The following is a 16,779-nucleotide window of genomic DNA, read 5'->3' as shown; positions in this document are numbered from 1 at the left end:
TGCAAAGCTGGGCTGAAAAATGGCAAATGGAGTTTAACCCTGATAAATGTGAGGTGATTCATTTTGGTAGGACTAATTTGAATGCGGATTACAGGGTCAAAGGTAGGGTTCTGAAGACTGTGGAGGAACAGAGAGATCTTGGGGTCCATATCCACAGATCTCTAAAGGTTGCCACTCAAGTGGATAGAGCCGTGAAGAAGGCCTATAGTGTGTTAGCTTTTATTAACAGGGGGTTGGAGTTTAAGAGCCGTGGGGTTATGCTGCAACTGTACAGGACCTTGGTGAGACCACATTTGGAATATTGTGTGCAGTTCTGGTCACCTCACTATAAGAAGGACGTGGAAGCGCTGGAAAGAGTGCTGAGGAGATTTACCAGGATGCTGCCTGGTTTGGAGGGTAGGTCTTATGAGGAAAGGTTGAGGGAGCTAGGGCTGTTCTCTCTGGAGCGGAGGAGGTTGAGGGGAGACTTAATAGAGGTTGATAAAATGATGATGGGGATAGATAGAGTGGACGTTCAGAGACTATTTCCTCGGGTGGATGGAGCTATTACAAGGGGGCATAACTATAGGGTTCGTGGTGGGAGATATAGGAAGGATATCAGAGGTAGGTTCTTCACGCAGAGAGTGGTTGGGGTGTGGAATGGACTGCCTGCTGTGATAGTGGAGTCATGATGTGGAGATGCCTGTTGGACTTGAACCTGGTGTTGTTAAACTTCTTATAGTGGAGTCAGACACTTTAGGAACATTTAAGCGGTTATTGGATAGGCACATGGAGCACACCAGGATGATAGGGAGTGGGATAGCTTGATCTTGGTTTCAGATAAAGCTCGGCACAACATCGTGGGCCGAAGGGCCTGTTCTGTGCTGTACTGTTCTATGTAAGAAAGGTTATCGATCGATCCAGCCCAGGATCGAACCCTCGCCCCCCCCCCTGCTCCCCACTTCCCCCAGCCCGGGGAAATCGGCCTCACCTTGACACGCCGACATGAAGATGGCGCCATCCTCGGAGTAGATGCCGCAGAACGCCTTCTGGGTGAAGGAGTCAACGTGGGACATGTGGTTCGGGAGAAAGCTGGAAGAGAGGATGGAAGGCCGGTGGTTAAGGTGGCGGGTCGGACCGCGGGGGAAACGCAAACACCTGGTGACGGCGCGCCGAGGGACCTCCCCCAACCAAAGAACAGCGGAGCACAGGAACAGGTCCTTCGGCCCACAAGGCTGTGTCGACGCGGATGCCTTTCCAGTCTAATATTTCCTTGCCCCTACTTGGTCCATATCCCTCGATTCACTGCCCACGTATCTATCCGGATTCCTCTCGAACGTTCTGAGAGAATCTGCTTCCACCACCTCCTCTGGCACCACGTTCCACACACCCTCTGTGTGGAAAACCTGCCACGTACTTCTCCTTCAACCTTTCCCCCTCTCACTTTCAACCCGAGTAAATGAACCTTGGACTCTGGGATCCCGTGCTGTACCTGTCCTGGGAGTGTTTGATGGGGGACAGTGTCGAGGGAGCTTTACTCTGTATCTAACCCCGTGCTGTACCTGTCCTGGGAGTGTTTGATGGGGGACAGTGTAGAGGGAGCTTTACTCTGTATCTAACCCCGTGCTGTACCTGTCCTGGGAGTGTTTGATGGGGGACAGTGTAGAGGGAGCTTTACTCTGTATCTAACCCCGTGCTGTACCTGTCCTGGGAGTGTTTGATGGGGGGACAGTGTAGAGGGAGCTTTACTCTGTATCTAACCCCGTGCTGTACCTGTCCTGGGAGTGTTTGATGGGGGACAGTGTAGAGGGAGCTTTACTCTGTATCTAACCCCGTGCTGTACCTGTCCTGGGAGTGTTTGATGGGGGGACAGTGCAGAGGGAGCATTACTCTGTATCTAACCCCGTGCTGTACCTGTCCTGGGAGTGTTTGATGGGGGGACAGTGTAGAGGGAGCTTTACTCTGTATCTAACCCCGTGCTGTACCTGTCCTGGGAGTGTTTGATGGGGGGACAGTGTAGAGGGAGCTTTACTCTGTATCTAACCCCGTGCTGTACCTGTCCTGGGAGTGTTTGATGGGGGGACAGTGCAGAGGGAGCTTTACTCTGTATCTAACCCCGTGCTGTACCTGTCCTGGGAGTGTTTGATGGGGACAGTGTAGAGGGAGCTTTACTCTGTATCTAACCCCGTGCTGTACCTGTCCTGGGAGTGTTTGATGGGGACAGTGTAGAGGGAGCTTTACTCTGTATCTAACCCCGTGCTGTACCTGTCCTGGGAGTGTTTGATGGGGGACAGTGTAGAGGGAGCATTACTCTGTATCCAACCCCGTGCTGTACCTGTCCTGGGAGTGTTTGATGGGGGACAGTGTAGAGGGAGCTTTACTCTGTATCTAACCCCGTGCTGTACCTGTCCTGGGAGTGTTTGATGGGGGACAGTGTAGAGGGAGCTTTACTCTGTATCTAACCCCGTGCTGTACCTGTCCTGGGAGTGTTTGATGGGGACAGTGTAGAGGGAGCTTTACTCTGTATCTAACCCCGTGCTGTACCTGTCCTGGGAGTGTTTGATGGGGACAGTGTAGAGGGAGCATTACTCTGTATCCAACCCCGTGCTGTACCTGTCCTGGGAGTGTTTGATGGGGGACAGTGTAGACGGAGCTTTACTCTGTATCTAACCCCGTGCTGTACCTGTCCTGGGAGTGTTTGATGGGGGAACAGTGTAGAGGGAGCTTTACTCTGTATCTAACCCCGTGCTGTACCTGTCCTGGGAGTGTTTGATGGGGGAACAGTGTAGAGGGAGCTTTACTCTGTATCTAACCCCGTGCTGTACCTGTCCTGGGAGTGTTTGATGGGGGACAGTGTCGAGGGAGCTGTACTCTGTATCTAACCCCGTGCTGTACCTGTCCTGGGAGTGTTTGATGGGGACAGTGCAGAGGGAGCTTTACTCTGTATCTCACCCCGTGCTGTACCTGCCCTGGGAGTGTTTGATGGGGGACAGTGTAGAGGGAGCTTTACTCTGTATCTAACCCCGTGCTGTACCTGTCCTGGGAGTGTTTGATGGGGGACAGTGTAGAGGGAGCTTTACTCTGTATCTAACCCCGTGCTGTACCTGTCCTGGGAGTGTTTGATGGGGGACAGTGTCGAGGGAGCTTTACTCCGTATCTAACCCCGTGCTGTACCTGTCCTGGGAGTGTTTGATGGGGACAGTGCAGAGGGAGCTTTACTCTGTATCTCACCCCGTGCTGTACCTGCCCTGGGAGTGTTTGATGGGGGACAGTGTAGAGGGAGCTTTACTCTGTATCTAACCCCGTGCTGTACCTGTCCTGGGAGTGTTTGATGGGGGACAGTGTAGAGGGAGCTTTACTCTGTATCTAACCCCGTGCTGTACCTGTCCTGGGAGTGTTTGATGGGGGACAGTGGAGAGGGAGCTTTACTCTGTATCTAACCCCGTGCTGTATCTGTCCTGGGAGTGTTTGATGGGGGACAGTGTAGATTGAGCTTTACTCTGTATCTAACCCCGTGCTGTACCTGTCCTGGGAGTGTTTGATGGGGGCAGTGTAGAGGGAGCTTTGCTCTGTATCTCACCCCGTGCTGTGCCTGTCCTGGGAGTGTTTGATGGGGACAGTGCAGAGGGAGCTTTACTCTGTATCTAACCCCGTGCTGTACCTGTCCTGGGAGTGTTTGATGGGGGACAGTGTAGAGGGAGCTTTACGCTGTATCTAACCCCGTGCTGTACCTGTCCTGGGAGTGTTTGATGGGGGACGGTGTAGAGGGAGCTTTACTCTGTATCTAACCCCGTGCTGTACCTGTCCTGGGAGTGTTTGATGGGGACAGTGCAGAGGGGTCTTTACTCTGTATCTAACCCCGTGCTGTACCTGTCCTGGGAGTGTTTGATGGGGGACAGTGTAGAGGGAGCTTTGCTCTGTATCTAACCCCGTGCTGTACCTGTCAAGGGAGTGCTTGATGGGGGACAGTGTAGAGGAAGCTTTACTCTGTATCTAACCCCGTGCTGTACCTGTCCTGGGAGTGTTTGATGGGGACAGTGTAGAGGGAGCTTTACTCTGTATCTAACCCCGTGCTGTACCTGTCAAGGGAGTGTTTGATGGGGGACAGTGTAGAGAGAGCTTTACTCTGTATCTAACCCCGTGCTGTACCTGTCCTGGGAGTGTTTGATGGGGGCAGTGTAGAGGGAGCTTTACTCTGTATCTAACCCCGTGCTGTACCTGTCCTGGGAGTGTTTGATGGGGACAGTGTAGAGGGAGCTTTACTCTGTATCTAACCCCGTGCTGTACCTGTCCTGGGAGTGTTTGATGGGGACAGTGTAGAGGGAGCTTTACTCTGTATCTAATCCCGTGCTGTACCTGTCCTGGGAGTGTTTGATGGGGGGGACAGTGTCGAGGGAGCTTTACTCTGTATCTAACCCTGTGCTGTACCTGTCCTGGGAGTGTTTGATGGGGGACAGTGTAGAGGGAGCTTTACTCTGTATCTAACCCCGTGCTGTACCTGTCCTGGGAGTGTTTGATGGGGGGACAGTGTAGAGGGAGCTTTACTCTGTATCTAACCCTGTGCTGTACCTGTCCTGGGAGTGTTTGATGGGGACAGTGTAGAGGGAGCTTTACTCTGTATCTAACACCGTGCTGTACCTGTCCTGGGAGTGTTTGATGGGGGGACAGTGTAGAGAGAGCTTTACTCTGTATCGAACCCCGTGCTGTTCCTGTCCTGGGAGTGTTTGGTGGGGGACAGCGTAGAGGGAGCTTTACTCTGTATCTAACCCCGTGCTGTACTTGTCCTGGGAGTGTTTGATGGGGACAGTGTAGAGGGAGCTTAACTCTGTATCGAACCCCGTGCTGTACCTGTCCTGGGAGTGTTTGATGGGGGACAGTGTAGAGGGAGCTTTACTCTGTATCTAATCCCGTGTTGTACCTGTCCTGGGAGTGTTTGATGGGGACAGTGTAGAGGGAGCTTTACTCTGTATCTAACCCCGTGCTGTACCTGTCCTGGGAGTGTTTGATGGGGGACAGTGTAGAGGGAGTTTTACTCTCTATCTAACCCCGTGCTGTACCTGTCCTGGGAGTGTTTGATGGGGGGACAGTGTAGAGGGAGCTTTACTCTGTATCTAACCCCGTGCTGTACCTGTCCTGGGAGTGTTTGATGGGGACAGTGTAGAGGGAGCTTTACTCTGTATCTAACCCCGTGCTGTACCTGTCCTGGGAGTGTTTGATGGGGACAGTGTAGAGGGAGCTTTACTCTGTATCTAACCCCGTGCTGTCCCTGTCCTGGGAGTGTTTGATGGGGGACAGTGTAGAGGGAGTTTTACTCTGTATCTAACCCCGTGCTGTTCCTGTCCTGGGAGTGTTTGATGGGGGGACAGTGTAGAGGGAGCTTTACTCTGTATCTAACCCCGTGCTGTTCCTGTCCTGGGAGTGTTTGATGGGGGACAGTGTAGAGGGAGCTTTACTCTGTATCTAACCCCGTGCTGTACCTGTCCTGGGAGTGTTTGATGGGGACAGTGTAGAGGGAGCTTTACTCTGTATCTAACCCCGTGCTGTTCCTGTCCTGGGAGTGTTTGATGGGGGACAGTGTAGAGGGAGCTTTACTCTGTATCTAACCCCGTGCTGTACCTGTCCTGGGAGTGTTTGATGGGGGACAGTGTAGCTTTACTCTATATCTAATCCCAAAGGTTAAAGAAGCTTGAAGAACAGCACAGCACAGGAACAGGCGCTTCGGCCCACCAAGTCTGTGCTGACACAGATGCCTCTCTAACCTAATATTTCCCTGCCTCTACATGGTCCATACTCCTCTATCCCCTGCGTATTCACGGATCTACCCGGACACCTCATAACCGCCGTTACAGAATCCGCTTCCACTCCCTCCTCCGGGAGCGAGTTCCAGGCATTCACCACCCTCCGTGTGGGAAACCTGCCCCGTGCATCTCTTTTAACCTTCCCCCCACCCCCGAGAGTCTTGGCTCAAACATGCTACCCACAGACGCACCCACCCCCCGCCGCCCCTCACTGACCAATTCGCAAACTCTCTGAAGAACTCTTTCTCTACCACTAGGGGGCAGGTGCTTAAGGAGAGAGCGGGGAGGGAAAGGTTTAGAGGAGGTGTGAGGGGTAAGTTTTATTTCGAAACGCAGAGTGTCTGGAACGCGCTGCCAATGGTTGGTGGTGGAGGCAGATACGAAAGGGGCCGTCTCGATGAACACACAAACATGCAAGGAATAGCGGGATGTGGATCAGGGGCAGGTAAGAAGGTTTAGTGTTATTTGGCAACATGTTGGGTCGAGCATTGTGGGCCGAAGGGCCTGTTCCTGTGCTGTTCCGCCCCAGGTTTCAGGAATGAGCCAGCACCGGGTTCCAACGGCCGCCTGCTGCGTCCCGCGCGGGGTTAGCGAAACTAACCCCGGTGAGGACCACTGTTGGTTCTTTCACCAGACGGGGAGCACAGAGAGGGGAGGGGGAGGGGTGGGAGGAGAGCGCCCGCAGAGGGGGGGAGCGCCTGCAGAGAGTGGGGGGGGGGGGGGAGGAGGGGGGAGAGGGAGAGAGAGGGAGAGCGCTGGTGAACTTACTGTGAAGTAACACGCGAACATTCTCCGTGTGAGAAACTTCCGTTACAGCAAAGACCGTGTTCTCTCTGTGGAAACAACGGCAAGCGTTCAGAAAAGCACACACACACCAACCAGAACATCGCTGAGACACAGGGGGATCGAGTCTACACAACAACCAGAACATCACTGAGAGAGACAGGGGGATCGAGTCTACACACCAACCAGAACATCGCTGAGACACAGGGGGATCGAGTCTACACAACAACCAGAACATCACTGAGAGAGACAGGGGGATCGAGTCTACACACCAACCAGAACATCGCTCAGAGAGACAGGGGGATCGAGTCTACACACCAACCAGAACATCGCTCAGAGAGACAGGGGGATCGAGTCTACACACCAACCAGAACATCACTGAGACACAGGGGGATCGAGTCGACACAACAACCAGAACATCACTGAGACACAGGGGGATCGAGTCTACACACCAACCAGAACATCGCTCAGAGAGACAGGGGGATCGAGTCTACACACCAACCAGAACATCACTGAGAGAGACAGGGGGATCGAGTCTACACACCAACCAGAACATCACTGAGACACAGGGGGATCGAGTCTACACACCAACCAGAACATCGCTCAGAGAGACAGGGGGATCGAGTCTACACACCAACCAGAACATCACTGAGAGAGACAGGGGGATCGAGTCTACACACCAACCAGAACATCACTCAGAAAGACAGGGGGATCGAGTCTACACACCAACCAGAACATCGCTCAGAGAGACAGGGGGATCGAGTCTACACACCAACCAGAACATCGCTCAGAGAGACAGGGGGATCGAGTCGACACACCAACCAGAACATCGCTGAGACACAGGGGGATCAAGTCTACACACCAACCAGAACATCGCTCAGAGAGACAGGGGGATCGAGTCCCCACACACCAACCAGAACATCGCTCAGAGACACAGGGGGATCGAGTCTACACACCAACCAGAACATCACTGAGAGAGACAGGGGGATCGAGTCTACACACCAACCAGAACATCACTGAGAGAGACAGGGGGATCGAGTCTACACACCAACCAGAACATCACAGAGAGACAGGGGGATCGAGTCTACACACCAACCAGAACATCGCTCAGAGACACAGGGGGATCGAGTCTACACACCAACCAGAACATCGCTCAGAGACACAGGGGGATCGAGTCTACACACCAACCAGAACATCGCTCAGAGACACAGGGGGATCGAGTCTACACACCAACCAGAACATCACTGAGACACAGGGGGATCGAGTCTACACACCAACCAGAACATCACTGAGAGAGACAGGGGGATCGAGTCTACACACCAACCAGAACATCACTGAGAGACACAGGGGGATCGGGTCTACACACCAACCAGGACATCACTGAGACACAGGGGGATCGAGTCTACACACCAACCAGAACATCACTCAGAGAGACAGGGGGATCGAGTCTACACACCAACCAGAACATCGCTCAGAGAGACAGGGGGATCGAGTCTACACACCAACCAGAACATCGGTCAGAGAGACAGGGGGATCGAGTCTACACACCAACCAGAACATCGCTCAGAGAGACAGGGGGATCGAGTCTACACACCAACCAGAACATCGCTGAGAGACACAGGGGGATCGAGTCTACACACCAACCAGAACATCGCTCAGAGAGACAGGGGGATCGAGTCTACACACCAACCAGAACATCACTGAGACACAGGGGGATCGAGTCTACACACCAACCAGAACATTGCTCACAGAGACAGGGGGATCGAGTCTACACACCAACCAGAACATCACTGAGAGACACAGGGGGATCGAGTCTACACACCAACCAGAACATCACTGAGACACAGGGGGATCGAGTCTACACACCAACCAGAACATCACTGAGACACACAGGGGGATCGAGTCTACACACCAACCAGAACATCGCTCAGAGACACAGGGGGATCGAGTCTACACACCAACCAGAACATCACTGAGACACACAGGGGGATCGAGTCTACACACCAACCAGAACATCGCTGAGACACAGGGGGATCGAGTCTACACACCAACCAGAACATCACTGAGAGACACAGGAGGATCGAGTCTACACACCAACCAGAACATCACTGAGAGACAGGGGGATCGAGTCTACACACCAACCAGAACATCACTGAGAGAGACAGGGGGATCGAGTCTACACACCAACCAGAACATCGCTCAGAGAGACAGGGGGATCGAGTCTACACACCAACCAGAACATCGGTCAGAGAGACAGGGGGATCGAGTCTACACACCAACCAGAACATCGCTCAGAGAGACAGGGGGATCGAGTCTACACACCAACCAGAACATCGCTGAGAGACACAGGGGGATCGAGTCTACACACCAACCAGAACATCGCTCAGAGAGACAGGGGGATCGAGTCTACACACCAACCAGAACATCACTGAGACACAGGGGGATCGAGTCTACACACCAACCAGAACATTGCTCACAGAGACAGGGGGATCGAGTCTACACACCAACCAGAACATCACTGAGAGACACAGGGGGATCGAGTCTACACACCAACCAGAACATCACTGAGACACAGGGGGATCGAGTCTACACACCAACCAGAACATCACTGAGACACACAGGGGGATCGAGTCTACACACCAACCAGAACATCGCTCAGAGACACAGGGGGATCGAGTCTACACACCAACCAGAACATCACTGAGACACACAGGGGGATCGAGTCTACACACCAACCAGAACATCGCTGAGACACAGGGGGATCGAGTCTACACACCAACCAGAACATCACTGAGAGACACAGGAGGATCGAGTCTACACACCAACCAGAACATCACTGAGAGACAGGGGGATCGAGTCTACACACCAACCAGAACATCACTGAGAGAGACAGGGGGATCGAGTCTACACACCAACCAGAACATCACTGAGAGACAGGGGGATCGAGTCTACACACCAACCAGAACATCACTGAGAGACACAGGGGGATCAAGTCTACACACCAACCAGAACATCACTGAGAGACACAGGGGGATCGAGTCTACACACCAACCAGAACATCACTGAGAGACACAGGAGGATCGAGTCTACACACCAACCAGAACATCGCTCAGAGAGACAGGGGGATCGAGTCTACACACCAACCAGAACATCACTGAGAGAGACAGGGGGATCGGGTCTACACACCAACCAGAACATCGCTCAGAGAGACAGGGGGATCGAGTCGACACACCAACCAGAACATCACTGAGAGACACAGGGGGATCGAGTCTACACACCAACCAGAACATCACTGAGAGACACAGGGGGATCGAGTCTACACACCAACCAGAACATCACTGAGAGACACAGGGGGATCGAGTCTACACACCAACCAGAACATCGCTGAGACACATGGGGATCGAGTCTACACACCAACCAGAACATCGCTGAGACACAGGGGGATCGAGTCTACACACCAACCAGAACATCACTGAGAGACACAGGAGGATCGAGTCTACACACCAACCAGAACATCACTGAGAGACAGGGGGATCGAGTCTACACACCAACCAGAACATCACTGAGAGAGACAGGGGGATCGAGTCTACACACCAACCAGAACATCACTGAGAGAGACAGGGGGATCGAGTCTACACACCAACCAGAACAACACTGAGACACAGGGGGATCGAGTCTACACACCAACCAGAACATCACTGAGAGACACAGGGGGATCGAGTCTACACACCAACCAGAACATCGCTGAGAAACAGGGGGATCGAGTCTACACACCAACCAGAACATCACTGAGACACAGGGGGATCGAGTCTACACAACAACCTGAACATCACAGAGAGACAGGGGGATCGAGTCTACACACCAACCAGAACATCGCTCAGAGAGACAGGGGGATCGAGTCTACACACCAACCAGAACATCGCTCAGAGACACAGGGGGATCGAGTCTACACACCAACCAGAACATCGCTCAGAGAGACAGGGGGATCGAGTCTACACACCAACCAGAACATCGCTGAGAGACACAGGGGGATCGAGTCTACACACCAACCAGAACATCGCTCAGAGAGACAGGGGGATCGAGTCTACACACCAACCAGAACATCACTGAGACACAGGGGGATCGAGTCTACACACCAACCAGAACATCGCTCAGAGAGACAGGGGGATCGAGTCTACACACCAACCAGAACATCACTGAGAGACACAGGGGGATCGAGTCTACACACCAACCAGAACATCACTGAGACACAGGGGGATCGAGTCTACACACCAACCAGAACATCACTGAGACACACAGGGGGATCGAGTCTACACACCAACCAGAACATCGCTCAGAGACACAGGGGGATCGAGCCTACACACCGACCAGAACATCACTGAGAGACACAGGGGGATCGAGTCTACACACCAACCAGAACATCACTGAGAGACACAGGGGGATCGAGTCTACACACCAACCAGAACATCGCTCAGAGAGACAGGGGGATCGAGTCTACACACCAACCAGAACATCACTGAGAGACACAGGGGGATCGAGTCTACACACCAACCAGAACATCACTGAGAGACACAGGGGGATCGAATCTACACACCAACCAGAACATCACTGAGAGACACAGGGGGATCGAGTCTACACACCAACCAGAACATCACTGAGAGACACAGGGGGATCGAGTCTACACACCAACCAGAACATCGCTGAGACACAGGGGGATCGAGTCTACACACCAACCAGAACATCACTGAGAGAGACAGGGGGATCGGATCTACACACCAACCAGAACATCACTGAGACACAGGGGGATCGAGTCTACACACCAACCAGAACATCGCTCAGAGAGACAGGGGGATCGAGTCTACACACCAACCAGAACATCACTGAGAGAGACAGGGGGATCGAGTCTACACACCAACCAGAACATCGCTCAGAAAGACAGGGGGATCGAGTCTACACACCAACCAGAACATCGCTCAGAGAGACAGGGGGATCGAGTCTACACACCAACCAGAACATCGCTCAGAGAGACAGGGGGATCGAGTCGACACACCAACCAGAACATCACTGAGACACAGGGGGATCGAGTCTACACACCAACCAGAACATCACTGAGACACACAGGGGGATCGAGTCTACACACCAACCAGAACATCGCTCAGAGACACAGGGGGATCGAGTCTACACACCAACCAGAACATCACTGAGACACACAGGGGGATCGAGTCTACACACCAACCAGAACATCGCTGAGACACAGGGGGATCGAGTCTACACACCAACCAGAACATCACTGAGAGACACAGGAGGATCGAGTCTACACACCAACCAGAACATCACTGAGAGACAGGGGGATCGAGTCTACACACCAACCAGAACATCACTGAGAGAGACAGGGGGATCGAGTCTACACACCAACCAGAACATCACTGAGAGACAGGGGGATCGAGTCTACACACCAACCAGAACATCACTGAGAGACACAGGGGGATCAAGTCTACACACCAACCAGAACATCACTGAGAGACACAGGGGGATCGAGTCTACACACCAACCAGAACATCACTGAGAGACACAGGAGGATCGAGTCTACACACCAACCAGAACATCGCTCAGAGAGACAGGGGGATCGAGTCTACACACCAACCAGAACATCACTGAGAGAGACAGGGGGATCGGGTCTACACACCAACCAGAACATCGCTCAGAGAGACAGGGGGATCGAGTCGACACACCAACCAGAACATCACTGAGAGACACAGGGGGATCGAGTCTACACACCAACCAGAACATCACTGAGAGACACAGGGGGATCGAGTCTACACACCAACCAGAACATCACTGAGAGACACAGGGGGATCGAGTCTACACACCAACCAGAACATCGCTGAGACACATGGGGATCGAGTCTACACACCAACCAGAACATCGCTGAGACACAGGGGGATCGAGTCTACACACCAACCAGAACATCACTGAGAGACACAGGAGGATCGAGTCTACACACCAACCAGAACATCACTGAGAGACAGGGGGATCGAGTCTACACACCAACCAGAACATCACTGAGAGAGACAGGGGGATCGAGTCTACACACCAACCAGAACATCACTGAGAGAGACAGGGGGATCGAGTCTACACACCAACCAGAACAACACTGAGACACAGGGGGATCGAGTCTACACACCAACCAGAACATCACTGAGAGACACAGGGGGATCGAGTCTACACACCAACCAGAACATCGCTGAGAAACAGGGGGATCGAGTCTACACACCAACCAGAACATCACTGAGACACAGGGGGATCGAGTCTACACAACAACCTGAACATCACAGAGAGACAGGGGGATCGAGTCTACACACCAACCAGAACATCGCTCAGAGAGACAGGGGGATCGAGTCTACACACCAACCAGAACATCGCTCAGAGACACAGGGGGATCGAGTCTACACACCAACCAGAACATCGCTCAGAGAGACAGGGGGATCGAGTCTACACACCAACCAGAACATCGCTGAGAGACACAGGGGGATCGAGTCTACACACCAACCAGAACATCGCTCAGAGAGACAGGGGGATCGAGTCTACACACCAACCAGAACATCACTGAGACACAGGGGGATCGAGTCTACACACCAACCAGAACATCGCTCAGAGAGACAGGGGGATCGAGTCTACACACCAACCAGAACATCACTGAGAGACACAGGGGGATCGAGTCTACACACCAACCAGAACATCACTGAGACACAGGGGGATCGAGTCTACACACCAACCAGAACATCACTGAGACACACAGGGGGATCGAGTCTACACACCAACCAGAACATCGCTCAGAGACACAGGGGGATCGAGCCTACACACCGACCAGAACATCACTGAGAGACACAGGGGGATCGAGTCTACACACCAACCAGAACATCACTGAGAGACACAGGGGGATCGAGTCTACACACCAACCAGAACATCGCTCAGAGAGACAGGGGGATCGAGTCTACACACCAACCAGAACATCACTGAGAGACACAGGGGGATCGAGTCTACACACCAACCAGAACATCACTGAGAGACACAGGGGGATCGAATCTACACACCAACCAGAACATCACTGAGAGACACAGGGGGATCGAGTCTACACACCAACCAGAACATCACTGAGAGACACAGGGGGATCGAGTCTACACACCAACCAGAACATCGCTGAGACACAGGGGGATCGAGTCTACACACCAACCAGAACATCACTGAGAGAGACAGGGGGATCGGATCTACACACCAACCAGAACATCACTGAGACACAGGGGGATCGAGTCTACACACCAACCAGAACATCGCTCAGAGAGACAGGGGGATCGAGTCTACACACCAACCAGAACATCACTGAGAGAGACAGGGGGATCGAGTCTACACACCAACCAGAACATCGCTCAGAAAGACAGGGGGATCGAGTCTACACACCAACCAGAACATCGCTCAGAGAGACAGGGGGATCGAGTCTACACACCAACCAGAACATCGCTCAGAGAGACAGGGGGATCGAGTCGACACACCAACCAGAACATCGCTGAGACACAGGGGGATCGAGTCTACACACCAACCAGAACATCGCTCAGAGACACAGGGGGATCGAGTCTACACACCAACCAGAACATCACTGAGAGAGACAGGGGGATCGAGTCCACACACCAACCAGAACATCACTGAGAGAGACAGGGGGATCGAGTCTACACACCAACCAGAACATCACAGAGAGACAGGGGGATCGAGTCTACACACCAACCAGAACATCGCTCAGAGACACAGGGGGATCGAGTCTACACACCAACCAGGACATCGCTCAGAGAGACAGGGGGATCGAGTCTACACACCAACCAGAACATCACTGAGAGAGACAGGGGGATCGAGTCTACACACCAACCAGAACATCGCTCAGAGAGACAGGGGGATCGAGTCTACACACCAACCAGAACATCGCTCAGAGACACAGGGGGATCGAGTCTACACACCAACCAGAACATCACTGAGAGACACAGGGGGATCGAGTCTACACACCAACCAGAACATCACTGAGAGACACAGGAGGATCGAGTCTACACACCAACCAGAACATCGCTCAGAGAGACAGGGGGATCGAGTCTACACACCAACCAGAACATCACTGAGAGAGACAGGGGGATCGGGTCTACACACCAACCAGAACATCGCTCAGAGAGACAGGGGGATCGAGTCGACACACCAACCAGAACATCACTGAGAGACACAGGGGGATCGAGTCTACACACCAACCAGAACATCACTGAGAGACACAGGGGGATCGAGTCTACACACCAACCAGAACATCACTGAGACGCACAGGGGGATCGAGTCTACACACCAACCAGAACATCGCTGAGACACAGGGGGATCGAGTCTACACACCAACCAGAACATCGCTGAGACACAGGGGGATCGAGTCTACACACCAACCAGAACATCACTGAGAGAGACAGGGGGATCGAGTCTACACACCAACCAGAACAACACTGAGACACAGGGGGATCGAGTCTACACACCAACCAGAACATCACTGAGAGACACAGGGGGATCGAGTCTACACACCAACCAGAACATCGCTGAGAAACAGGGGGATCGAGTCTACACACCAACCAGAACATCACTGAGACACAGGGGGATCGAGTCTACACAACAACCTGAACATCACAGAGAGACAGGGGGATCGAGTCTACACACCAACCAGAACATCGCTCAGAGAGACAGGGGGATCGAGTCTACACACCAACCAGAACATCGCTCAGAGACACAGGGGGATCGAGTCTACACACCAACCAGAACATCGCTCAGAGAGACAGGGGGATCGAGTCTACACACCAACCAGAACATCGCTGAGAGACACAGGGGGATCGAGTCTACACACCAACCAGAACATCGCTCAGAGAGACAGGGGGATCGAGTCTACACACCAACCAGAACATCACTGAGACACAGGGGGATCGAGTCTACACACCAACCAGAACATCGCTCAGAGAGACAGGGGGATCGAGTCTACACACCAACCAGAACATCACTGAGAGACACAGGGGGATCGAGTCTACACACCAACCAGAACATCACTGAGACACAGGGGGATCGAGTCTACACACCAACCAGAACATCACTGAGACACACAGGGGGATCGAGTCTACACACCAACCAGAACATCGCTCAGAGACACAGGGGGATCGAGCCTACACACCGACCAGAACATCACTGAGAGACACAGGGGGATCGAGTCTACACACCAACCAGAACATCACTGAGAGACACAGGGGGATCGAGTCTACACACCAACCAGAACATCGCTCAGAGAGACAGGGGGATCGAGTCTACACACCAACCAGAACATCACTGAGAGACACAGGGGGATCGAGTCTACACACCAACCAGAACATCACTGAGAGACACAGGGGGATCGAATCTACACACCAACCAGAACATCACTGAGAGACACAGGGGGATCGAGTCTACACACCAACCAGAACATCACTGAGAGACACAGGGGGATCGAGTCTACACACCAACCAGAACATCGCTGAGACACAGGGGGATCGAGTCTACACACCAACCAGAACATCACTGAGAGAGACAGGGGGATCGAGTCTACACACCAACCAGAACATCACTGAGACACAGGGGGATCGAGTCTACACACCAACCAGAACATCGCTCAGAGAGACAGGGGGATCGAGTCTACACACCAACCAGAACATCACTGAGAGAGACAGGGGGATCGAGTCTACACACCAACCAGAACATCGCTCAGAAAGACAGGGGGATCGAGTCTACACACCAACCAGAACATCGCTGAGAGAGACAGGGGGATCGAGTCTACACACCAACCAGAACATCGCTCAGAGAGACAGGGGGATCGAGTCGACACACCAACCAGAACATCGCTGAGACACAGGGGGATCGAGTCTACACACCAACCAGAACATCGCTCAGAGACACAGGGGGATCGAGTCTACACACCAACCAGAACATCACTGAGAGAGACAGGGGGATCGAGTCCACACACCAACCAGAACATCACTGAGAGAGACAGGGGGATCGAGTCTACACACCAACCAGAACATCACAGAGAGACAGGGGGATCGAGTCTACACACCAACCAGAACATCGCTCAGAGACACAGGGGGATCGAGTCTACACACCAACCAGGACATCGCTCAGAGAGACAGGG

General features: G+C 53.2%; 1 protein-coding gene across 1 annotated transcript in view; it reads right to left on the bottom strand.

Annotated features, from left to right (window-relative positions):
• dcaf11 (ddb1 and cul4 associated factor 11) overlaps positions 1-16,779 on the bottom strand; it is a gene marked incomplete at both ends in the record, with an annotated part of 122,468 nt that overhangs the window by 62,393 nt on the left and 43,296 nt on the right. Inside the window, 2 exons of the mRNA XM_078205773.1 lie at positions 971-1,071; positions 6,546-6,610. Coding sequence (XP_078061899.1) covers positions 971-1,071; positions 6,546-6,610 — 166 coding nt within the window. The remainder of the gene's footprint in view (positions 1-970; positions 1,072-6,545; positions 6,611-16,779) is intronic.

This window comes from Mustelus asterias, unplaced genomic scaffold (genome assembly GCF_964213995.1).
Source record: "Mustelus asterias unplaced genomic scaffold, sMusAst1.hap1.1 HAP1_SCAFFOLD_978, whole genome shotgun sequence".
Lineage (NCBI taxonomy): Eukaryota > Metazoa > Chordata > Chondrichthyes > Carcharhiniformes > Triakidae > Mustelus > Mustelus asterias.
This window is presented reverse-complemented; position numbering and strand designations above follow the sequence as displayed.